Source organism: Neolamprologus multifasciatus, chromosome 6 (assembly GCF_963576455.1).
Source record: "Neolamprologus multifasciatus chromosome 6, fNeoMul1.2, whole genome shotgun sequence".
Taxonomy (NCBI): domain Eukaryota; kingdom Metazoa; phylum Chordata; class Actinopteri; order Cichliformes; family Cichlidae; genus Neolamprologus; species Neolamprologus multifasciatus.
In genome coordinates this window covers 35,038,382-35,063,635 of record NC_140444.1, presented here as the reverse complement: position 1 = coordinate 35,063,635, position 25,254 = coordinate 35,038,382, and the positions used below count along the sequence as shown (strand labels likewise).

The window sequence follows — 25,254 nt, the reverse complement described above, 5'->3', positions numbered from 1 at the left end:
ACAATCTGTATGTTGTTTTTCTGTTTTGATTTGTAGTTTGTATTTTTGTTACGCATACATATTAGTTTTGTTGTAATATATTAAAATTTTCTTTGTTTCTTTTATTCAGATGGGGAGTGCCGACGTGGAGGAGACTAGGGTGCCTTGGTGGTGGGATCCTTTGAGTGTACACACCTGCCTTGTTTAGCTTATTAGTGTGAGTGTGTGATTTTGTGTTGCACTTGTGTCTTGGTGTGGTTTTTTTTTTTTTTTTTTTTTTTTTTTTTTGAAAGGACTGTCAGTTATCTACTTGCATTTTAACGGCTCACACAGAGCAATGAGAGGAGCAGCTATGAGTGTAATAACAGCAGTCAGTGGATTTGTTCTCCTCACTGTGACAGGTTGGTCTGCTGTGAGTAATTCTACTTTGAGTAACCAAATGTGACAGAAAATATAATTCAGACACTGATTTGTTTTCAGGTGAATGTATTTTTCTTCCATCTGTAAAATGATGCTGTGTGAAACATCGTCTGTCCTTACAGCTCTGCAGCTCCAGCCTTCTGTCTCCATTCTTGAATGTTTTTCTTTGCACTGTTAACACTCAGCAGTTCAGAGTTTTGCAGTCTAATCATTTTATCTGCGTTTTATTCCAGTGCCATAAATCTGGACACTGATGATGTTTGGGTGAAAGACCCAATAACTTAGTCTAATTATTATAAATCATCTGTCGTCTTAGATTCACAGAATGTATTTGTTGTGTTTAAGTGGATTTTCTCAGGATGAACTTCTTTGTGGTTCTGCTGAAGTGTCTCTATGTGTCAGTGTGTCTCTTGTTATATAAGTGTGTTTGGGTGCAATTTATCCCAGAAGTTACTTGTGTAAAAAATTGTTAATTCCATAGACTACATTTTTATTTTTTATTCTTTAGTTTTTAAATCAGAATGAGGTTCAACTACTTTTATCTGTTTTATGTATTTATTATTTTACTTTTTAAAATCCTGTTTTATTCTCCTATGTTTTCCATTTTATTTCTCTTTATTGTGCTTCATTTTGGTCAGCAGTGGATGTTTTAAGTGTGTGCTGGAACTCAATTTGACTAAACTACCAAAATACTCCATTAGGCCTATTTTGGGTCTAACCTGCTCTTCAGTAGTGCTTAGACTACTACAGTAGTGATTAGTGCCTTCCTGTTTTGGGGGGTTTCTGAGTTAATAATTGATTGTCTAAAATGTACCCTTTAATAACAAAAACTCTGATACTGACTGTGTAAGACTCTATATTCCTCTCACTGCTTCATTTCCTGCACCTTTCCTACACTCACTGTCATTCCCCCTATTTTCTTCTTTTCCACCTCGACCATGCTGTGATTGACACTCCGTCTATAAGATTCACGCACACTAAGAGATTGTGTTTGTTTAGCCTGTAAAATGAGCGCATGTGGTGTGTGAACAGATAACACACACATTGCATCTCTAACAGAAATGCTAGTGGTGTATTGTTTGTGGCACTTTATTGGTGTGAAACCAGTTTTTCTCCCTAAGTTTGAAGATTTAAAGTGAAATAAATGAAACTACGTGAGCAATAATTCCAACAAAAGGTTTCAACTTTTATCTGTTTGCTACCGTGGGCTTCACCCTGGACCCATGAAACACCGTTTCATTGGCCCTTCCTTCGCCACTCTCCGTGTCACAAGATGCACTCAGGCTGCCCGGGAATTTCCTGCTTCCCTCTCTGTCTGTGTTAACCTGGGCGTCAAGGGTAACCTTGCCACTGAAACATTATTTTAGATCTTCATCTGTGCTCACGATGACATCTATCACCTGCTAAAATACTCTGACACAAAGAAAACAACTGTTTAATAAAACTTTACTGCTCTTTGTGGTTGAGTTAACTCCCAGAACGACATCTCACGCATCATAATGGAAAGAGGAGTTCATGCTTTTAGTGTTTCATATGGTGACTGTAATAGTGGATCAATGGAATCAAATCTGTAACTTCTACACATTTATCTTTATCATCATAGTTTGTTTTATTCTAACATTAAGTGAGAGTCTATTTCTCTGTCCAACACGTGGAGCTGAAAATGTAGCCAAATGAGTTTAATTTTCATTAATCTAACTTTATTTTTTGTTATGATGTTCTCTGTGTTACAGTCGTTCTGGGTCAGGATGGCTGGGGAGTGAGTTACACATCTACTCAGATCTGTGCTGTAAAAGGATCCTCAGTGGAGATACGCTGCACCTACACATACCCATCCAGAGCACATAATCCTTACAGAGTTGTGAGGACATTCTGGCTCACAAAAGAGAGTAATAATGAAGTCGTGGATCTGACAACAGATCCAGAGTATTCAGGTCGAGTTCAGTATCAGTGTAAAAACAACGACTGCACTCTGAGAATCTCAGACCTGAGAGAGAGCGACTCAGCTGAGTACAAGTTCATATTCACAACAAACGATCCAGGAGGGAAATATACTGGATCACCTGGAGTCACTTTGACTGTCACAGGTAACATGTTCGTCCACTCGTTTACTATTTTAAATCCAAGTGTTTGCTGTGAGTGTGTTTGTGTGTTTTATCTGTATGTTGTCAGCTGAGCTTAATGTTCTTTATTTACTAATGGGCAGATCTGCAGGTGCAGGTGAGCAGATCAGCTGTCAGAGGTGTTTCTAAGTCAGCAGATCTGAAGTGTGAGAGCAGTTGTCCTCTGCCTGATAATCTCTCCTACATCTGGTACAAGAATGAAAGGATCATCAGAGGACAAACATCTAATCTTCATCTAAACTACCTGGATCCTACAAACAGGATTTCCTGTGCTGTCAGAGGAAATGAGAACTCCCGCTCTCCTTCAGTGGGTGAGTTTATGCTTTAACATAATGCCATGTTGTGGAGCCGTGTGGCAAATGAGCTGTAGATTTTATAGGTTTTCATGAGCGTAACACTACTGGCTTGTATTTTTTGTTGATCACACAACCTGTGTAGTCGGAGCTCATAAATAGTTATCCTACACTGAGGTCACTGGAGGGAGGAGACCTTTCTCATGGGCTTATACTGAGGCCTGATCACATCGTTTTCATTTCTGTCCTCGGATGTTGTGACTCTGACTAATATCCAACTCTCTCTGTCTCACAGTGGTGAAGGATGTCTGGGATGTGACTTACACTTCTACTCAGGTCTGTGCCTTCAAAGGAGCAACAGCAGAAATACGCTGCACCTTCAGATACCCATCGACTATAAATGGAAGATATACAAGAGTTACAAACACCTTCTGGTTTACTAAAGTCAAAGATAATGAACCTGCAGATCTGAAAACAGAGTCAGAGCACAGAAACCGTGTTCAGTATCAGTGTGAAAACAACAACTGCACTCTGAGAATCTCAGACCTGAGAGAGAGCGACTCAGCTGAGTACAAGTTCATGTTCATAACAAACGATCCAGGAGGGAAATATACTGGATCACCTGGAGTCACTTTGACTGTCACAGGTAAAATAAATTTTACAGAAAGTCACTTTACACATTTATAAGCTTTGCAGCTGTCTGTATGTTGAGTTGTTTTAATATAATATCTGTTGTTTGCTCCCAGATCCACAGCTCCAGGTACATGTGAGGAGATCAACAGTAAACTCTTATTCTAACTGGACAGAGCTGACATGTCACAACAACTGTCAGCTACCTGATCAATCTTCCTACATCTGGTACAGGAATGGACACAAACTTTCATCAGACGAACAATATTTACAACTGAACACATTTGATACTGCAGACAGTTTTAACTGTGCTGTGAAAGGATATGAGACATTTCCTTCTCCAACAGTGTGTGAGTTCACTTCTCTTACTCCTTTACTCCTCAAACAGAAGGTTATGATGTTTTTGTTTTAGAATATAAACTGTTAATCATGTAAAATTTAGTTGTTATGACCATGTTGTCATTCTCCTTATTTCTCCTCTAGATGCTCCAAAGCTTCCCTCTGTGTCAGTGAGTCCCTCTGCTGAGATAGTGGAGGGCAGTTCAGTCACTCTGACCTGTAGCAGTGATGCTAACCCAGCAGCTAGTTACACCTGGTACAAGGAGGATGTCATCAACCCTCTCAGTTACCGAAAACAACATGTTTTCAGCTCCATCCTGCCCTCTGACTCTGGAAAGTATTACTGTACAGCTGATAATAAGCTGGGACAAAAGAGATCTGAAAGCAGAACTATTGATGTGAAATGTGAGTAAAATACATTTATAAGCTGTAAAGACTTTTTGAAGAGTTGTGAGACTGCTGCGGGAATATGGAAAAACTTGAGTTACATATCATGAACACCATGTTTGCAGTTTTTAGAAATGCTGTTATTCTTTTTATTTTCAATGGCTGAGTGTGTGAGCTGAACTATTTTATGCATTCAAATAGAAAAAAAACTGAATTACATGATTAGAAAATCTCATAAACAAATTTTATGTTTTCTATTCATAATAGAACATAGAAAACATATCAGCTGAGGAAATGTATGATTTAAAGAAAAAAATATTTGTTCATTCTGAATTTGATGACAGTAACACAAGTCCAAAAATTTGGTTGGGGCCAACAAAAGGCTGGAAAACTAAGAGTTACTAAAAACATCTGGAGGAACATGTTGCATCAAGTTAACTGGCAACAGTCTCGCAACATGTTTGGGTATAAAAATAAAATCTGAGAGTTTCTCAGAAGTAAAGACGGGCAAAGGTTCTTCAATCTGTAAAAACCTGTGACTACAAATTATGGAAATTTTACAAAATTATCGTCCACGATGTAAAATTAAAGATTTTATGTTTTAAGACTGTGGATATTTGACCAGCTATAGTACATGATGTCATCAAATATTAAGAGAATCTAGAGAAATCTGTGTCCATAAGGTGCATTGACTGAGATTATTATTGGATGCCTGTGATATTCAGACCCTCAAAAAGGTAAAAATGTCTCTGCTCCAACTAATTTGAGACATGTTGCTCCCACCGAATTCAAAATTGGGTGGCATATTAGTTTGCAGAGTTTGGCTAATCTTAGCAGTCCAGACAGAAGCATCCTTGGTTTCTTCCAGGTTAACATCCACTCCTTGCTGCAGAATAACACTGCCTTTGCCAGTGGGCTGTCATTTGCTTCCTTTCCTGGTTCCTTCCCTCACTCCTTTACATCCTTCCCTCTTTTTTTGATGCTCAGTCATCTGTCAAGGGTGCAGCCCAGGTTACTGGCCAGTGGGCTCTTCATCTTTGAACAAGTAACTGCCATTATATATTAATACAATAAGAAGACCACAGACTAGTTTAAGGTGACTAGCAAGGGCAGAATTATTTCTAGTTGGTCATATCACTAAAAAAAAAAGTGTGTAGGGTATGATTGCTGGATTTTCCATCCAGCCTAATGCAGAAATTAGTCAGCTTTATGCTTTTGAAAATTGGAGGACAAATGGCAGGATGTGTTTTATAATCTAAGATATGTGAACACATGTAAGAAACATTACAAATGTCTACATCAAAATCTCAGTAAATAGTGATATAAAGTTTGATCCGATCATTTCCACTTTCAAAAGTGTGTTCATACAAATATTTGTGACATTTCTTTAAATAACAGACGACTTTATCCAACTGAGAACATCAACTGCAGCTTCTCATTATACACAAAGCAATTCTTCAAAGCAAAGCAGTTTCATTGGGTTTCCTCTAATATTGAAATCAAACAAGTTTTTAGCTGAAGAAAAACCTGTTTTAACTGTGCTGTGAAAGGATCAGAGCTTTTCCATTCTAACAGTGTGTGAGTTCACTTCTCTTACTCCTTTACTCCTCAATAAAGCTGATTTGTTTCGTTTTGGGAAGTTTACAATGTTTTCCTTTTAGAATATAAGCTATTAATATTTGAAATTTTGTTCTAACTATATATTGTAATTATATGTTGTATGTTTCCTCCTCCAGATGCTCCAAAGCTTCCCTCTGTGTCAGTGAGTCCCTCTGCTGAGATAGTGGAGGGCAGTTCAGTCACTCTGACCTGTAGCAGTGATGCTAACCCAGCAGCTAGTTACACCTGGTACAAGGAGGATGTCATCAACCCTCTCAGTTACCAAAACCAACATGTTCTCAGCTCCATCCTGCCCTCTGACTCTGGAAAGTATTACTGTACAGCTGATAATAAGCTGGGACAAAAGAGATCTGAAAGCAGAACTATTAAAGTGAAATGTGAGTAAAATATTTTTTTAAAGTACATTGTCTTAGTTTAATATGTGGTATGTTTTCTGTGTTCTGATTATTTGCAAAACAATATTGATTTGTATTTGTATTTTATTCATATTTTACACGATTTTGTCACACTTTTGTGGACTAAAGGTTATTTAGGATTTTTTTTTTTGTTCTGTGAATTTCTTTTAATAAGAATCATCAATGTACTCTTCTACGTATGAAACTTAGTTTTTTTTTCATTAACGGTGTGTGTAAGACACTGATAATTTACATTAAACTCTTATATATTAACAGATGCTCCAAAGCTTCCCTCTGTGTCAGTGAGTCCCTCTGCTGAGATAGTGGAGGGTAGTTCAGTCACTCTGACCTGTAGCAGTGATGCTAACCCAGCAGCTAGTTACACCTGGTACAAGGAGGATGAAGACTCACCTAAAACATCAGGACACAACTTCACCATCAGCAACATCAGGCCTGAGCACAGTGGGAGTTATTACTGTGTGGCCCACAACAACAGAGGGACTCATAACTCCACCTTACAGCTGACTGTTGTCACAAGTAAATTTTACACTCTTTAAAATAACAAATGTAAAGTAAATACAGTACACACATTTATGCAGTAATTAGTGTGGATGCTGATTAAGCATCGAAGAAAGAAAACAACAGTGTTTGATCTACAGCCATTGTTTTTACCTCAAAACAAAGCCATCGTTGTTTTCTTTCAGACAGCGTGTCTTCCAAAGCTCAGATGCAGAATATGAACTTTTAATATTTATTCAGATGTTTTCTGACTCTAAATTTTCATTTGTCATTACTCAGGTTTTTCTAATACACATTTTAAACATGTTCGGCTATTTTTCAACTTCTGTGTGAACTTCAGTTTTCAACCGTTCTGCACTTTTGTTTTCAAGTGAAAAATTCTTTTTTTCTCTTAACATTCAGCAATTATTTCATTTCAGCTCAAAATATCAGTTATCAGCATTCACACTGCTGTTTCTTCAGAAAATGCATCTTCTAGTATATTAATATAATTGTTATACTGTATACAATATTTAAAATAGTCATTTATTCATTAATTTTAAAGGAAAAACGTTTGTATGAGTGAATTATAACAATAAATAACTAATAGCATCACCTAGCAAACATCCATCCATCTTCATCCGAGGCCGGGTCGCGGGGGCAGCAGCCTAAGCAGAGATGCCCAGACCTCCCTCTCCCCAGCCACCTCCTCCAGCTTATCCAGGTGAACACCAAGGCGTTCCCAGGCCAGCCGAGAGATATAATCTCTCCAGCGTGTCCTGGGTCTGCCCCGGGGCCTCCTCCTGGTGGGACATGCCCGGAACACCTCACCTAGGAGGCGCCCAGGAGGCATCCTTGTCAGATGCCCGAACCACCTCAGCTGGCTCCTTTCGATGTGGAGCAGCAGCGGCTCTACTCTGAGCCCCTCCCGGATGGCCGAACTTCTCACCCTACCTCTAAGGGAGAGGCCAGCCACCCTTTGGAGGAAGCTCATTTCTGCCGCTTGTATCCGCGATCTCGTTCTTTCGGTCACTACCCACAGCTCGTGGCCATAGGTGAGGGTAGGGACGTAGATCGACCGGTAAATTGAGAGCTTCGCTTTTACACTCGGCTCCCTCTTCACCACGACGGACTGGTGCAGCGTCTGCATTAGTGCAGCTGCAGCCCCAATCCGTCTGTCGATCTCCGGCTCCCTTCTCCCATCACTCGCGAACAAGACCCCGAGATACTTGAACTCCTCCACTTGGGGCAGGAACTCATCCCCGACCCAGAGTGGGCACTCCACCCTTTTCCAGCTGAGAACCATGTCCTCAGATTTGGAGCTGCTGATCCTCATTCCCGCTGCTTCACCCTTGGCTGCAAACCGTTCCAGTGCGAGCTGGAGGCCCTCACCCGATGAAGCCAACAGAACCACATCATCCGCAAAAAGCAGAGATGAGATTCTGAGGCCACCAAAGTAAAAGTCCTCCGCCACTTGGCTGCACCTAGAAATCCTGTCCATAAAAATTATGAACAGAACTGGTGACAAAGGGCAGCCCTGGCGGAACCCAGAGTCCGACTTATTGCCGGCTATGCGAACCAAGCTCTTGCAACGGTTGTATAGGGATCGAATGGCCCTTAGCAATGGGCCAGACACCCCATACTCCCGCAACACCTCCCACAGGAAACCCCGAGGGACACGGTCGAATGCCTTCTCCAAGTCCACAAAACACATGTAGACTGGTTGGGCAAACTCCCATGCACCCTCAAGTATCCTTGAGAGGATAAAGAGCCGGTCCAGTGTTCCGCGACCAGGACGAAAACCGCATTGTTCCTCCTGTATCCGAGGTTCGACTAGCGGACGAACTCTCCTTTCCAGCACCCTGGCATAGACTTTCCCAGGGAGGCTGAGGTGTGTGATCCCCCTGTAGTTGGAACACACCCTCCGGTCCCCCTTCTTAAAGATGGGGACCACCACCCCGGTCTGCCAGTCCAGGGGTACTGCCGTGTCAACCAGGACAGCCCTACAACGTCCAGAGCCTTCAGGAACTCGGGGCGGACCTCATCAACACCAGGGGCTCTGCCACCATGGAGTTGTTTAACTGCCTCAGTGACCTCGCCCCCGGTAATTGGCGGGTCATTCCCCTCATCCCCAGACTCTGCTTCCTCCTCGTAAGACGTGTCAGTGGGATTAAGGAGGTCCTCGAAGTATTCCTTCCACCGCCTGACAATTTTCTCAGTCGACGTCAGCAGCGCTCCGCCAGCACTATACACAGTGCAGGCAGAGCACCGCTTTCCCCTCCTGAGACGCCTGACGGTTTGCCAGAATCTCTTCGAGGCAGTCCGAAAGTCACTCCGAACTCCTCCCACACCGTTTTTGCTTCAGCTACTGCCCGAGCCGCATTCCGTTTGGCCTGTCGATACCTGTCGGCTGCCTCCGGAGTCCCACAGGCTAACCAAGCCCGATAGGACTCCTTCTTCAGCCTGGTGGCTCCCTTCACCTCTGGTGTCCACCATTTGGTTCGGGAATTACCACCACGGCAGGCACCAACCACCTTGCGGCCGCAGCTCAATGCAGCAGCTTTGGCAATGGAGATGCTGAACATGGTCCATTCGGACTCAATGTCCCCAGTCTCCCTCGGAATGCTGTCGAAGCTCTGCCGGAGGTGTGTGTTGAAGATCTCGCTGCTGGGGCCTCTGCTAGACGTTCCCAGCACACCCTCACTACGCGTCTAGGTGCACCGGGTCTGTCCAGCGTCCTCCCCCGCCACCTGATCCAACTCACCACCAGGTGGTGATCAGTTGACAGTTCAGCCCCTCTCTTTACCCGAGTGTCCAGAACATATGGTCGCAGGTCTGGTGATACGATTACAAAATCTATCATCGACCTACGGCCTAGAGCGTCCTGGTGCCACGTGCACTTATGGACACTCTTATGTTCGAACAAGGTGTTCGTTATGGCCAAACTGTGATTAGCACAGAAGTCCAATAACCAAACACCGCTCGGGTTCAGATCAGGGAGGCCGTTCCTCCCATTCACGCCCCTCCAGGTCTCGCTGTCGTTACATACGTGAGCATTGAAGTCTCCGAGCAGGACAACAGAGTCCTGCTTGGAGACTGGGTGGGGTGGGGGGGTGCTGGAAGTCAGAGCACCTTCCTTCTTTCCTGGCCGCCACCCGGCACACAATGCACCCGACCCCTATGGCGCCTCCTGCAGGTGGTGGGCCTGCGGGAGGATGGGCCCATGTCTCCTCTTCGGGCTGTGCCCGGCCGGGCCCCATGGACTAAGGCCCGGGCACCAGACGCTCGCCCTCGGGCACCCTCCCCGGGCCTGGCTCCAGGGCGGGGCCCCGGTAACCCTATCCCGGGCAGGGTAAACTGTTCCCTCGATGTTCTCTTCATAAGGGTCTTCTGAAAACAATCTAATCTTACTGCTGAGAAATCTCTGCCATGTATTTGTCTCTGTTTTAGGGAAATCCGAAATAATAATCAGGAATATCATCAGGCTGACTCTGGTGGTCCTGATCCTGATTCCTCTGCTTGTCTTGAGTCTGTTGACGAGGTAAAACAATACAAACACTTTACCCCTCTTTTATTTTCCCATTAGACCCTTAGTTTGAAAGTTCATAACATTTATACTAAAGTTCTTTTTTTATTATATCCAGGAGGAAGAAGCGCATCATCTTAAAAACTGAACCAAATGAACCTGTAGAGATGACTGAGGTTTGTTTATTTGCATTATTGGAGTTGGAGCAAGTGACACTCAGCAAATGACTTATTATGAAATACATGCACATGTTTTATGAGTGAAGCTGTTTCAGTCTGAGCGTTTCATCTCTCTTCATTAGGTATACTCTCATCCTGACTGAATCCTGATGAATCCTCAAAGGCTCTGACTGCAGCACAGACAGATGACAAGGAGGAGCAGGAACAGCTGGTGTAAAGTGCAGTCAGGTTACAGCAGGTGTTCAGTTCAAGAGTCACAAACAGCCCTTTTGTGTGTTAGATCATTAAAACTAAAATGTTTGCTTCAAACTGTTATACAACTTATTCATCAATGTTATTTATTTTCTTGGTTAAGGATTTGATTATTTTTATGGGGGTAAGGGATAGGATAAGTATAAGGCTTCAGCCTATTCCTTTTTTGGTTACTGTTTGAGTACTTTTATGTAAAATTATAATCTGCTGTTGTTGACTGAAATAAAAATTTCAATTCAAAAAAATAAAAAAAATAAAAAAATTCATTCAATAAATCAAAGACTGCCACAATTGTAAATTTCTTCTTCATGTATGAAACCTGCGCTGAGCAGCCTGTGGTGTTTTTCCACATTCAGCCAATCTAATGTCATTACAAAGAAATCTACTGAGCTTATACTCTAAATAAATATAAAAAATAAAATACAGAGACAGTACTGGGAGTTCTTTTTCTGTGCTTTGCTCCATAATCAAAATGATCAACAATTTCTATTAATTTACAGAAATGTTTTTGTGCCCACTATGAAAGACACAGAGATGCTTTTGTTTAATGGTATCATTTATACAAAAAATAATGTCAATCTTCTGTTATTTATTTCAGCAGTTCATCATTTAATGCTTTATCTGTTTCTTACTTCGGTGCTGTCACGGTCCTGGGTCGGTTCGACCAGCATTTTGAGTTTCTTATGTTTTGGTTTATTTTTGCATTATGGATTAGTTTTTATTCTCTGGTGATACTGTTTTGATTATAATTATATTCTGATTCTTTAGTTATCCGATGATGTTGATGATGATGACGATTATTTCTGGTTTAGGTTTTGTTATCTTGCCCTCATGTTTGGTTTAGGTTGCCTGTGCTTATTCTTCTCTGCCCGTGTGTCCCTCTGTCTGTCCGTGACGTCATTATGCCTGTTTACGAGTCTGTGTCTCTGTCTGTCGTGTGCTTCCTGTTTTATTTTGTAGGTCTGTGTCCTATGTCAGTGCGTTCAGCTTTGTGCTCTCCCTGTCTCGTCAGTGTCATCAGCGTCAGCCGTGTCTCCCAGCTGTTTCCTCTTCGCTCCGTTCACCTCTCGTATTTAGTGTCTGTGTCTTCCCCTACTCTGTGTCGCGTCGTTAACGTCTGTTCACCCTCAACTTGCTGTGTGTTTGTAATGACCAGTCCTCCAGCACCTCGGTTTAGAGTTTTGTTTTGCTTTTGTAAGTCTTATTTTGTGAATCATTCCTCCAGCAATAAAGCTGTTTTCAGTTTATTCCCGTCTCCCAGAGTCCTGCAATTTTGGGTCCACCACTTCTGCTTGCCTGCCACACAGCCAACCATGACAGGTGCAGTGTGGCAGACAGTGGGTAGAGTGAGCGACATGTTTGACACACCTGAGACTCAGGCTAAAGATATTTAGCCTGAAAGTTCCCACATCATCATATTTAGTCAAAACAAGTTAACATGTATTTGTTTTGTTATCAAAAGTGTTTTTATTCAAGATACATTTTAGAAAAAAAATGATGATGGAAGGATCTGTAATTCTTGTACATAACTACTGTGAAATCCCTTAAAGTCATTCTCACTCTCAGCCTGATGAACCAAAAAGACATTTGTTTTTCTACCTTCTTTGTTATTTTGATCATTAAGTGGTGCTTAATGCTGGGAACCGCTGTAAATTACGCCTTTGCATTTTTATTATGTCCTTGGTGAGGATTTAAAATTAAATGTAAAAATGTTGTTTTGTATGTAAGAATTTGCATGTAAGGTTGTAAACATAAATACAGAATTGGAAAGACTTCAGGTTTTATTGTCACACTGAAACATCTCTGGCTTGTTTTGTTAAAAAGAAATGAGTTTGACAATGTTGTGGGTCTTCTCCTGTATGTGGTACGGGTCATATCACAGTCAGCTATTTTCACTGACTGAGTATTTTTAAAACAATTTTTACTTTCCTCTTTTGGACACAACTTTCTGACATTGTGGTTCAGGTCAGACACTTTAAGACTCACGTTAACTCACATCAATAACAGGGACTTTTAATAGTAAACATAGAATTTATATGGAAATGACAGAAAAAGCGAGGCAGTGCCTCAAAGGAATGAATGGCCACACCTGCCATTCACAGCGACTAGCTGCACAAGTTTATGTCGATCATGTTTGTTTGGAAAAAGCATGCAAATGTCAGGGAAAGATTCCCCTCTCTCTGCCATCTGTTACGATCATCTTCCACCCTCACTTATAATTGTGCAAAAATATCATTTTGCACAATGTGCACGGGCACAGTGTGGTATGTGCCTGACATTATATCTGATATAATTGCTGATTATTTAAACTTAAACTCTCAAAGACGGAACCTTATACCATTTTAAAATGAAGATGAATATCCTCCCTCGTCTTTTATATATTTTTGAACACTGTCGGTAGAAGTAAGTGATAATGAGTTTAGAGAGTGGGACAAATAGATTTCCTAATTCATCTGGCAGGTTATGAAACCTAGAATCATTTCAGTGCTCTGCAGCAAGGATAAGAAAGAGGAGGGATGGCTCTACCATGCTTAAGAAACTACTACCTTGCAGGACAATAAAGACTACAAGGATAATGGAAAAAATCTGTAAAAGCTGCTGGTCATGATATCGGTTTGGTTATCTGGTGAGAGGGAAACATGAGGATGAAACCAGGAGATGTCCTTACTGAATCATCAGAGCTGAACAGGTGATGGAGAAACAGGTTTACCTTTTAGGTGACATGAATGAGTTGAAGGGAAGTTATGAACTATTTCTGAGAAATAACACCAGGATCCTTTTTTAGGTAGCTGACAGCTGGTAACTGTGCAGGGGCGGGTCTAGCAAAGTTTTGCCTGGGGGGCAGGTAGGGCATTAACAGGGAAAGGGGGGCATATTCTCATTTAAAATTTCTCACTTTTAACAAATAATTATCTGAATCTTACAACAAACGTTTTCATCTGATGTAAAATGTAAAAAAATCCATTATTGTACATAGTAATTTTTTTAGGGTCCCATCATAATTTCTTCAGTACTAGCTAAGTACTGTATATGATGCCAGTATTTTTCCCACATTTTCCAGATTCTGTACCAGTACTGTGTGTAAAATGCCATCAAAAAGTCCATTAAGTTTTATTCTTTCTCACCTGTCTTTCTGTCTCCTTTCACTTATTAAAGGTTGCCATGTTAGAAAAAATATTTTGCCCTGCCATGCTGTTTATTGATGTGGCAAATGAATGGTTTATGAAAATATATCTAAATCTGTCATCAGTAATCAGTAATGATCATGTCTCACCTCTAGTCTTCTCTGTCTTAATTTCAGGTTTTCACCATGTGTTGTAGATAGTTCAGGAGGTTAACTCGACCAAGCAGTCTACTCTCGGGTACTGTTCATAATACCAGAATAGGGAGGATGGTGTAGGTTTAAGTTTATTAGACTGATACATATGTACCAGCAAGACAGTGTCCATCACTGTGACAACAGCATTTGTTTTCATTCAAAGGATTTATGGTTTTTCCTATAATACCATGGTGGGCCGGTCACCAGTCAAAATGCCCGGGCCGATTTTTTGTCCCAGTCCAGCCCTGTGTTTATCATTACTGGGATTTAGATAGGGTCCTTATTCGTTACTTTGTGTGTTGCGTTCGAAATCGGAACACGGACCTGGGAATGATGTCACACTCGAGTAAACAGCGTTCTGGTTAGCCTCGTCAGAGAAGTCGGGATTCCAATATGGCAACGCCCTCAAAAACGGTTGTTTTGCTAGCCCTCTACAAAAACAAATTACTACTAAACACATATGCAGCTCATCTGCAGTCTGGAGTTACCTACATCTTCCTACTCGGAAGGCAGAATGTCCGAGTTCTGAGTACAACCGAAAGCACCACGACTGCAGTTTCCATGTTGGGCGTAAAAAGCGCACGTGACGCTGTGACGTAGGCTAGAATCCACTGAAGCACTTAATCTACCATCATATTTTATTTATCTACTTGGCCTGACTGGATGAATTATTATTTTGGTTAAATCTAGACTATTTATGAGGCTGAAAATACTTATTATTTATTTTATTTCTCTTTGTGAGGCTGAAAATACTTTAAAGTTTGCCCATCATTACTGAACATGAGGTCTGCAGTTGGTGCAGTTCAGCTTAGAGTTTACACAGAATGGACAAACCTCACTGTGTTCATGTTGAACCATTTTTGCACTATTTTGATACCTACAGCTCCTAAATGGTCTGAGGCACAGTTTAATGTTGGCACTGCTAAAAGTAAACTTTCTACCAATTTCAATGGCAAAAATAAATATACTTTTCAAAAGTTTCAACACACTGTATGTGGTGTTTTGTCATCCACTGCTTCTTCCTAGTGATATTACATACAATGATTAGATTTATAACACTGCTGCATCAACTCCAAAATGATGTGTTTGCATTTATAGAGGTTTGAAACAATAGAAATAGATTAAAACAGACAGATTAAAAAGTGACACATTAAAAAAACATTGTTAATTTCAAATTTAGTTTCATTCATTTCATCATTAAATTGCACTCACACTACTACACTGGCATTTTAGGTTCAGGCCATTAGGTGGCACAGTGCACTTGTGGCAGGATAGTGCTACCATTTAAGCAAGCTAGAAGACTGGCATCCTTGCTGGTATCCAGTTAGGGAAGCAACACATTAGTAGAAGAATTCTGAGTAAAACCAAAGTTACTTTCCCTGGTAACTAGTTACTTTGAAAGTAATGAGTAACTTGAAAAAAACAACACAAAACAGAGCGTATGACAAAATACTCTTGAGTCTGCCGGGAAGTGAAAATACAGGGTGTGAGCTGTGATTGAAATTCAAATTTCCAAAAACTTTATTTATTTAATACAATTTCGTTATACCTACTGAACTTAAGGGGGAGAGAAACAAAGTACCCACCCCCAAGGGCCTATATGTACATCTCTAATTTTGAGTGCCATGCTATTTGAGATAACAGTGTTGTTATTATATTTGAGGCTTTTGCTTTGCACTGAAGTAACAGTACCTTTTATGGACATCTGAGTTCAGAGACGATTCACATTAGCAGTCACTGCATTGTTGCTCTTGCCCTTCATGCATTCATTAGATTGCAGGATGTTGTGTGTTTTCAGGTGGTTTAATACGTTTACTGTGTCCGAACAAACTCGATCGTGATCTGCTTCTAGAGACAAATTGTTTTCCGTCTGCTGTGCCAGACATTTGAATTTTGCTTCGATGGTCTGTTATCTGTACAATACAATACAATACAATTTTATTTATATAGCACATTTAAAAAACCACAGGTATGCCAAAGTGCTTCACAGAACGAGTAGTTTATCACTGCAGTCAAGCACATTTGGGAAATTTCAAGTTGTGCAGTGCAGGAAGCAGCTGTGACTAACACAGGCAAGCACGTCATCAGGTAGTGACATAGGGAGCACTTCATGTTTGCTTTGTGTTCTGTTGACAGACCCTGCATTTTCAGTATCGATCAATCCATAGTTTTCACGTGATGTGACAGCTACTGGGACATGCCCGCCCGTCCTTTCACTGTGCAGCCATTCTTTTAATCTTTTTCAGTTTAACTTGGCCTAAATGCTATCAAATGCATTAATCAATGTTAGAGCTGCTAGAACAGCGTAGAGTATGGCACCAACACGTAAGCACATCTCGCCTAACCCCACTTTACAGGTTCTGTGATTGAAATTCTCAATATGACTCAATATTGTCATGTTGACTGTTGGGATGCTGCAGCCTGGTCAGCTTGAGCGTTCCTCCATAAGCTGGGAGTTTCTCGTAAACACAAAGGTGAACATATTTGCCTCCTCCCACATAGACCTGCAAGGAAGTACAAGGAAACTTACAGGAGATGCTTAATGTGCACATAGAACTACTCCTGATCATTTTATCACAGCTGCGGTAATGTAAGCCACAGCTGTGGGCCAAACAACATGCTAACATGTGAAAAAGAGAATCTACGTCTTCATATATAGAGTGCACGATGTTTCTAGTGTTCACAAACACAACATTTGTTGAGCTCTGTTCATGGCTGAGACAGTTTATCAAGTAAATATCTGCTTATGCTTCTTTATTTAACCCATTGGGGGTGTTGTGTATCACAAGTCAACATCTGCAAGTACTGGAACTGCTTGTTTTGTGCATTAACACCAGGAGTGTGACGCACACATGCATTCATTTAAGCAAAATTTGTGTGGAAACAATGATTGAAAGCATCAGAAGTGATGCTAGAAAACCTAAAACAGTTTAGGTTTTGTATGACACGCCATATAAATGACCACATAAACGCAGAGAGTAGAGGTACTATAAATGACACTATTCTTTAAGAGATTGTGAGAAAATTTCTAATCCTTGGCATATGACTCTGTATGACACAGATTTTATTGTTTTTAATTCTAATTATCATTTTATACATTTTTATTTTGCGCTATTTGTTCTCATTTTATTATTATTTATTCTTATTTATTTATTTTGGGTAAATCTTTTTTTTTTTTACTTATTCATGTATCATTTTTGGCATGCCAAGTGTACAGCACTTTGTGTTCAGCTGTGTTTTTCTGAAAGTGCTATATAAATAAATTGCTTGCTTGCATGCTTAATACTTTGATTTAATTTTGGATGAATTGTTTTCCCAAACGCTGCCAAAAGCCAGGTTTTACTGATAAATCTTTGCTTGATGGGGGGACTTTAAATGTTTTCTTCTCTCTGCTCCTTTTCTTTTTATACTGACCTTATTTATTTTATCTGGCAGTCAAGTCAGGTGTGCATGCTGTTTGTGAGGCAAAGCAGAGGGAAAGGAGGGATTATAAATGCACAAGGGGCTGATTAGACCATGAGACACAGGAGGGCGCAAAAGTAAAGATGAAAGCCAAACTAAACCAAACCAAACTTTGTCCACCACTTGGTGAGTAGTTGGCATCCTACATGCAAACTGCAGGTGACCATGGCAATCTGATTGCAACCAAAGTAATCACAATCAGTGTTGGTCCAGTTACTTGGAAAAAGGAATCAGTAACTAATTACTGATTACTTATTTCCCCCCAAAAGTAATCCTGTTACTTTACTGATTACTTATTTTCAAAAGTAATTCGTTTTTTAGTTACTTTTAAAAACATGATTTACAACCTGAATAGGTAATAAAGCAATAGATCTTTCAGCCCAATTCTACTTTTTCTGCATAATCCACCATATAAAATGTAATCAAATGAAAAAGTCTCTTTTTAAAACTAGTTTTATTAGTTTTAATCTTTTAACTTTATGCATCAAGCAAAAATTAAATCATATGCAACATTGTCTGACTGGAAGAAATTTGTTTAACATTTAAACCTGTTTTCTGCACATTCCAGCACATAAAATTAAATAGTTTTTTGTGTTTACACTCACTCTTTCAAATAGATGCAAGTAAAACACAGCAGAAAAAAAATCAAATCAAATCAAAGACTCAGTGGTCCTGTTGCTCTATTTTCCCCTGCTTAGCAGGAGTTAGGCAGGCAGAGGTTTGCCCTGGTGCAGGTGTGCCACATGTCAGTGGAAGAATCTTGGAGTTTCTCTGTGAATTTCGCATTCCCGTGGCAGCGTACTCGGTGCTTGCTCGGTAGTTTAGGGGGTTTTTCGCTGTAAAAAGAAGTTTTCTTCCCATGCAGTGTACAGCGGACACTAATGTTTTTGTCACTTTTTATGGAATCAAATTTAATATATTATTAAATTAAGAGTCAAAGTGAAAGACAAATTTGAAACTTTGTTACTTACTACCGTTGTTTGGAATAGATAGGAATATAGAGAATTATATATTTTTATTTAAAGACAGCGTTGTCAAGAGAAAGAGAATGACCTGCCTAGTTAATAGGAAATATACTTTACTATGATATATAATAAGCTCAAGTTATTCATGTACTTTATTATTAAACATTTAAACAATGACATGAATGTTACACATGTAGTATATCTGCATATCTGTGTAAATCAAAAAGAATTATGTCAAGTATAGTAAAGTGGGTTTCATCAGGACAAAATAAAAGCCCTTGCACTTGTTTTTATTTCAATACAAATTTCTTAAAGAAGGACAAAAAAAAGGAAATAAATAAATACAAAATATCACACTATTGCCCTTTAATTAGTTTTAAAAACCTGACATCTTTGCAGACCACAACTAGAAAGATAAGCACATCGGATTCAGATTTGATTTAAACTCACATCAGTCAGTCTCTAGAAGTCTAAAAAGTCTGTTTCTACCATTAAACATCCAATATACTCAACTTCCCAGAAAGTTTTGACTTCACGTGTGAAAATAGGAACGATTTTTGTTTGTTTTGTACCACGAGATCAGCTCAGATATTAACCTGCATAGCATTCAGCCCATGTTTAAACAAAATGTGGCATTTTCTGCTATTTCCTGTCAGGACAAATGGAAATGAAAATGTAATTTGCTTTAATATGATGGAAGTAAAAAAGCTTGATTTTCATCACTGACTGAGAATTTTGGATCTGTCTCCCAGCCTGGCTGTCCTGATTACGATGATGTATAAACCTTCAGCTGAGGAATAGATGCCAAAAGCCAAGAAGACCATAGAATTGTGCTCATTTAGCTGTCAGTAGACGACATGAAGAGAGCTGATACTGAGATGTCTTTATTTCCTTGATGCCTTGTTGGCATGTTGAGTTATTGCCTTCCCCGTGTAATGTTTGCAAGTTTTAATTTTGACTTTGTGAAATTCCCTCATCTCTGTGGTGAGAAATAACTTTGCTATTGCAGAGCTAAATTATTCAACAAGTTAATACCTTCACAGCGAGGTCACCTGAGACACGAGAAATCCATTTTCATGTTATTTAATGTACCTCGGTACAATGACAGTCCTGTAATGAAGTGCCTAATTTAAAATGTAACATCACCTATTGGTGAAACGAGCTTAGATTATAGGACTCACATGTTTTCATTTGTAGTCTTTAAAACCTGTCTCTACCCATCTAGTATTAATTCTTTCTGGGATACAAGTTAAGTATGTATATTATGCACACACACAAACACACATGCAGCTATTACACATTTCTTGTTTTTATACCTAAGATGAATTATTGTTGAATGAAGACACTTTTCAAACACATGTAAAATGTGGCCAATTGTATTTATTGGGTAAAGGAAAATGTAGAAGGGGGAAAAGAGGTAAAAAAAAAAAAAGGGGGGGGGATAGAAAACCCCAACAATCCCCTCTGAGCAAGCACCAGGCGACAGTGGATAGGAAAAACTCCTTTAAAGTGAAAGAAATCTAAAGGAGAAACCTATGGCAGAACCAGGCTCAGGAGGGGGCAGTCAACTGCCGGGACTGGTCGGGGGGTGAGGGTGAAAAAAGAAAAGGAGGGAGGGGAAGGGGAAGGGGGAAATTAAGTTGGAATAAAGGTGGAGGAAGACAAGGTTACATCAGGTGAGAAGCAGCAGTGTCCCTCCTCCAGAACCAGAAGAAGCGTTTTTTCTTCTTTTTAAGATATTCTTCGACGAGCACCTTTTTCTCAATGATGAGGGTTTTCAGCTCATCCATTGTTTCTGTGTTTTCTTTCTCAAGTTTGTTGCATCTTTTCACCATGTCTTCTAATTGTTCTTGTTTTTCTTCAAGCTTGTCTTTCAGTTCTTTAACTGTTGCCTCCTCTATTCGCTTTGCCTTGTGCACATCTGTATTTCTCTGTTCTACTTTCTTGTGCATGTCTTCCAACTGCTGGTTTCTCTTCTGGATTTCCTGAAGTCTACACTGCAGGTCTTTATGTGTTTTCTGTTGTTCTTGCTTTTGCACCTGGATTTCAGTGTTTTTGCACTTCAAGTTCTTTGAAAGTTCCTCAAGTTCGGTATTTTTTCTCAGCATTTCATTGATGCTACTCTGCATCGCTGAGCATTGTTTTTCCATTTCTTTCTTTTCTCCGTCCAGTACAGTTGTTTTGTACCTCGTTTCATTATACAATTCTTGGAGTTCTTGAATTTTCCTCTGGAGAATAAGTTTTTCTTCTTCCTGTTGCATTTTCTGTTGGTCTTTTTCTTGAAGCAACTCTTTATTTCTGTGCACTTTTTTATCAAGCCTGATTTGGAGCCCTCTGTGTTTTTCCTCCATCTCTTCAAGCTTGGAGTCCATTTCTTTCTGTTTCGTTTCCAGTTGCTTCTTGTCTTGAAGCAACTGTTGATTTTTGTGCAGAGTTTTATCATACTTCACCTGTAGGGCTTTGTATTTTTCCTCCATGCCTTGGAGTTTGCTCTGCATGTCTCTCTGCTCTGTGGGCTGTTGTTTCTTGTCTTGGAGGATCTCTTTATTTCTCTCCAGAGCTTCATCAAGAATTACTTGCAAGCCTTCGTTGTGTTTCTCGATGTTCCTCAGCTTGCAATCCATTTCTTCCTGTTGTATTTTCTGTTGGTCTTTCTCGTCAAGCAACTCTTTATTTTTGAGCAGTGTTTCCTCAAGAGTTATTTGGAGCATTTTCAATTTTTCCTCCAAGACTTCAACCTTGGAGTCCGTTCCTTTCTCGAGCATTTCCCGTTGCTCTCTCAGTTGCTTCTTGTCTTGAAGCAACTGTTGATTTTTGTGCAGAGTTTTGTCATACTTCACCTGCAGCGCTTTGTATTTTTCCCCCATGCCTTGGAGTTTCCTCTGCAGGTCTCTCTGCTCTGTGGGCTGTTGTTTCTTGTCTTGGTGGATTTCCTTAAGTTTTCCTAGAGCTTCGTCAAGCTTTTCTTGGAGCTCTTGATTCTTCTTGAGCATTGTATCCCCTTTAATGCTCTCTTTTTTCTCCTTTTGGAGCAGATCTTTAATTTTTTCCAAAGCTTCATCAAGCTTTTCTTGGAGCTCCTGATTCTTCTTATCTTGGAGAGCCCATTGTTTCTCCTCAATAATACCCTCTTTTTCTTGAACCTGGCAGGATAATTTTTCTAATTCAGCGCTCTTTCTCTCATTTTCTTCCGTCAGGATCTTAATCTTCTCTCTGTTCATGAGATTTTCATTTTGCATTTCTTCCAATCGCTGTTCCTCTAATTCTACCTGTTCGTCCCAAGGAAGAGAGCTGATATAAGGGTCTAGGGACTCATACCACGGAATAGAGCTGGGGTCAACTTCTTGTCTTTCTTGATCTTTCTGAGACATGTTGGAGTCTGTATACCGTGACTACAAAAAGGATCCAAATGTTTCAAAATGTTTTACTGGCGAACGTTTGAATGCTGCTAACATAAGTGCTGCAAATAACGGACTAAAAGTTGTACATCCTCACCCCTATTTAAGGATTCATGAGGATCAAAGCTTCAAAGGATCAAAGCTTTAGAGGATTGTGACATCAGAATTCCATAAGTCACATGACATTTTTGAATGAGGTCATATTTTTGTTTGAATCTTTTTAAATAACATCAACATTCCGTAAGCCAATGAGGTTCTGAATGAGGATAATGTTTTTGCCTGGAAAATTACCAATGAAGTTTCAATCCCTGTTACTTTTGTAAAAAAAATAAAATAAAATAAAAAATAAAAAAGTGTTATTGCAATAACATACAAAGTGAGTAAAGAAAGTAAGTAAAAGGTAAAAGTACAGTTTTATTTATATAGTACGGTGGCCCTGAGAGGCCAAACGGACTACAACTTCAGAAAACACTTGCAAAAAGAAAAATGCTGCAAAAAGAAAAATGCTGCAAAAAGAAAAACACCTGCAAAAAGAAAAATGCTGCAAAAAGAAAAATGCTGCAAAAAGAAAAACACTTGCAAAAAGAAAAACGCTGCAAAAAGAAAAACACTTGCAAAAAGAAAAATGCTGCAAAAAGAAAATTGCTGAAAAAAGAAAAACACTTGCAAAAAGAAAAATGCTGCAAAAAGAAAAATGCTGCAAAAAGAAAAACACTTGCAAAAAGAAAAATGCTGCAAAAAGAAAAACACTTGCAAAAAGAAAAACGCTGCAAAAAGAAAAACACTTGCAAAAAGAAAAATGCTGCAAAAAGAAAAGCGCTGCAAAAAGAAAAGCGCTGCAAAAGCACACACAACACAACGGAAATAAGAAAAAAGACAACGGAAATGTTTCTGGGGAGACAATAACCGGACGGACCAGTTGACCAAAACATGCTAACAAGTGCACTGGGACTGGGAGACACTTCAACGAAGTGGAAGCAGAGCGGCCAAAGAGTAAACTTTCAAAAGTAAGTTCTGAATATTATGTCACTTATTTATGTGCAAATGTTTAATAACGAGGAACATTAAAACATTACTGTTGGCCACATGCCGGCAAAGTTATGTGACATTAGCGATGTTTGTACTTTCAGCGTTTACTTTGTTTTAAAGTCTTTACTTTATACGCCGTTAGATAGTCGACCTTAATCTTACAGAGAATGTGATGATTTTGTGGATAATTAAAGTCAGTCATATATCCACAAACACAACAGGCTGAAAGTCAGTGATGCTGCTCGGTTTGCAGTCCTGAATATCACGGCACAAGCAGGATTCACTGCACTGTTAATGTTAGCTAAGTTATATTGCTGCGTCTGTTCGGTGGTGTTGAGCCAAACGGACTTTAACGTGTGTTTGAACAGCTGACGGTTCACTCATTGTAGCGACTTCCACAGTCGCTAGAGGCCGGGGATGGAGCCCGCCTATTTGCCTGACGCGCTGTCAACTTTAGCAATAATGCGAGAGGTGGAATTGTTTGCTTGTTTATTAAAGTGTTTACAGAGTAATGTCATCTCGAGATTTGGACTCTTACAACGTCACAGGCTCTAATGTAACAAGACGAAACATGTTGTGCAGCGGTCAACAAAAACTACGGCTACCCAGCCCTCCTCTCTGTCAAAATCAAAACCAGTGAATGACAGACTGACAACGCCCTCTTAATGTCACCGCTAGCACCCACGTGACTCCCATTACACATCACCATAGCAACCAAACAAATGAAAACCCAGTGATCATCAAAAAATTCAATACATTTAATTATGGTTCCTACACTCATTAAGCTGAAAGAAAGATGCTTTAATCACAGCAGTCACACATGTGTCCACTGTACCAGCTGGGAACTCTTCTTGTTTAGCACTCGTAATAACACTAAATCCTCCTGTTTGTAGCAGTGTGTACACCTGAGACTGTCACCTGTATGTCTGTCCTGCACTCTCTCTCTGTTTCTTTCTCTCTGATTGTGGAATAAAAGTATGAACATGTGTTTATAAGTTACACTTGTGTTTGAATCCTGCAGCTTATCACACATTTGATTTCCATGTGTGACGACTGCAAGTGTCCAGAGTGAGGACAGACTGAGGGACCCACTGCTGCACATCATCTGTGAGGCTTTGCACCCCTGATGATCCACCAGGACAAACTCAGCAGTGTGTGAGGAAGAGGAGGAGGAAGAGCCAGCAGCAGCTGACAGATGGAGAGAATAGACAGACTGTTCCCTGTTTGTGAAGGACTGCTAGGAAAGTTTAACATAATTAATTGTCTGTCCTGAATCACTCTTATTAGGTAATGTTCAAATAATGTTATCATCCCAGTGTTTTCAGTGTGGGAGAAAGTACTCAGGGCCTTCAAGTTACACACTATGAAAGGCAGCAACAAGTTTAATGTTCAGAAACCTAAAGTATGTATCAGCAGCAGAATGGAGCTAAAAATAAATGTTTGTTTCAGTTCTATGAAGCTTTGAGTATTTTGGATTAGTAGCACTGCTGTATTTGTTGCATCATATCGCTGTAATTGTTTATATGCTTTATATATTCTGAGGTAAGTTGATCTATAGTGTTACATCATATTCTATAAGGATGTTATGTGTTTGTAGACTTTCTGCTCAGTTTGACCCATTTAGCAGAAGTCAGCCTGTTTAAGGCTCTGATATCTTTTCTGTATGACTTAAAGCAGTTATGACATGGTCTGATTTTCTCACCCAATAAAGGAATATTTCATGTATCAGTCTACTCTTCATTCTATCAGACACAGTTATCACAGCTCGTACATTTGCTCATCATGAACATCATGTACATCATGTTTTTATGAAAAGAAACAATTAGATTGAGCAAAAGACAAACTTTATGTACATTAGAACTTTTCACAGTGGTCACTATTCAACATCGAAGAAAAGGGCGGTGTGAATGTGACGTCTGTGTAATGGCGCTTTATTACGCCCTACACAACACACAAGCCCTCAATCCTGTGCGCTGATATCCTTCGTGTAAACCCGAACTTTGAACCCTGACTCTGGGCGATCTTCTGACTCCCGAGATTCATCCACGATTCCTCCTGGTTTGAAAACTGGATTGAAGATGCATCATATGTGCCAGTGTCAGCCTGGAGCGCTGTCCCCCCCGTCCTCACAACCCTGGACCAACGACAGGGACGAGAAAATATATGTCCCTTCATCTGGGGTTGTTTCATATTCAATTTTGCATTTGGAAGATTAATATGAAGATTTGTTGGACTTCTTGGATTTCAGAAGTCCAAAGTCAACTCCAAGGTGAGGCAGCCCCATGTCATTTCTTAGGTTGACCTTGGATGAGCTTTGTACAGGTGGTTTGGCAGTAACCCTCCCATTCACATAGCCCCCTTCAACACTGAGTACATCATCCATCAAAAACGTCTTGATTTTGGTGTTGTACAGTTTGCTGTAGGAATCCGTCAGCATCTA

General features: G+C 40.0%; 1 protein-coding gene across 1 annotated transcript; it reads left to right on the top strand.

The window, feature by feature from the left end:
• Positions 1–274: 274 nt before the first annotated feature.
• LOC146517500 (sialoadhesin-like) lies at positions 275–10,686 on the top strand. The gene is made up of 11 exons (XM_085164345.1): positions 275–380; positions 2,133–2,486; positions 2,606–2,833; positions 3,111–3,461; positions 3,562–3,795; positions 3,929–4,189; positions 5,908–6,168; positions 6,463–6,723; positions 10,135–10,225; positions 10,329–10,386; positions 10,512–10,686. Exons 1-11 carry the CDS (start codon positions 317–319, stop codon positions 10,530–10,532), a joined length of 2,184 nt encoding a protein of 727 aa, XP_085020471.1. The 5' UTR covers positions 275–316; the 3' UTR covers positions 10,533–10,686.
• Positions 10,687–25,254: the final 14,568 nt, after the last annotated feature.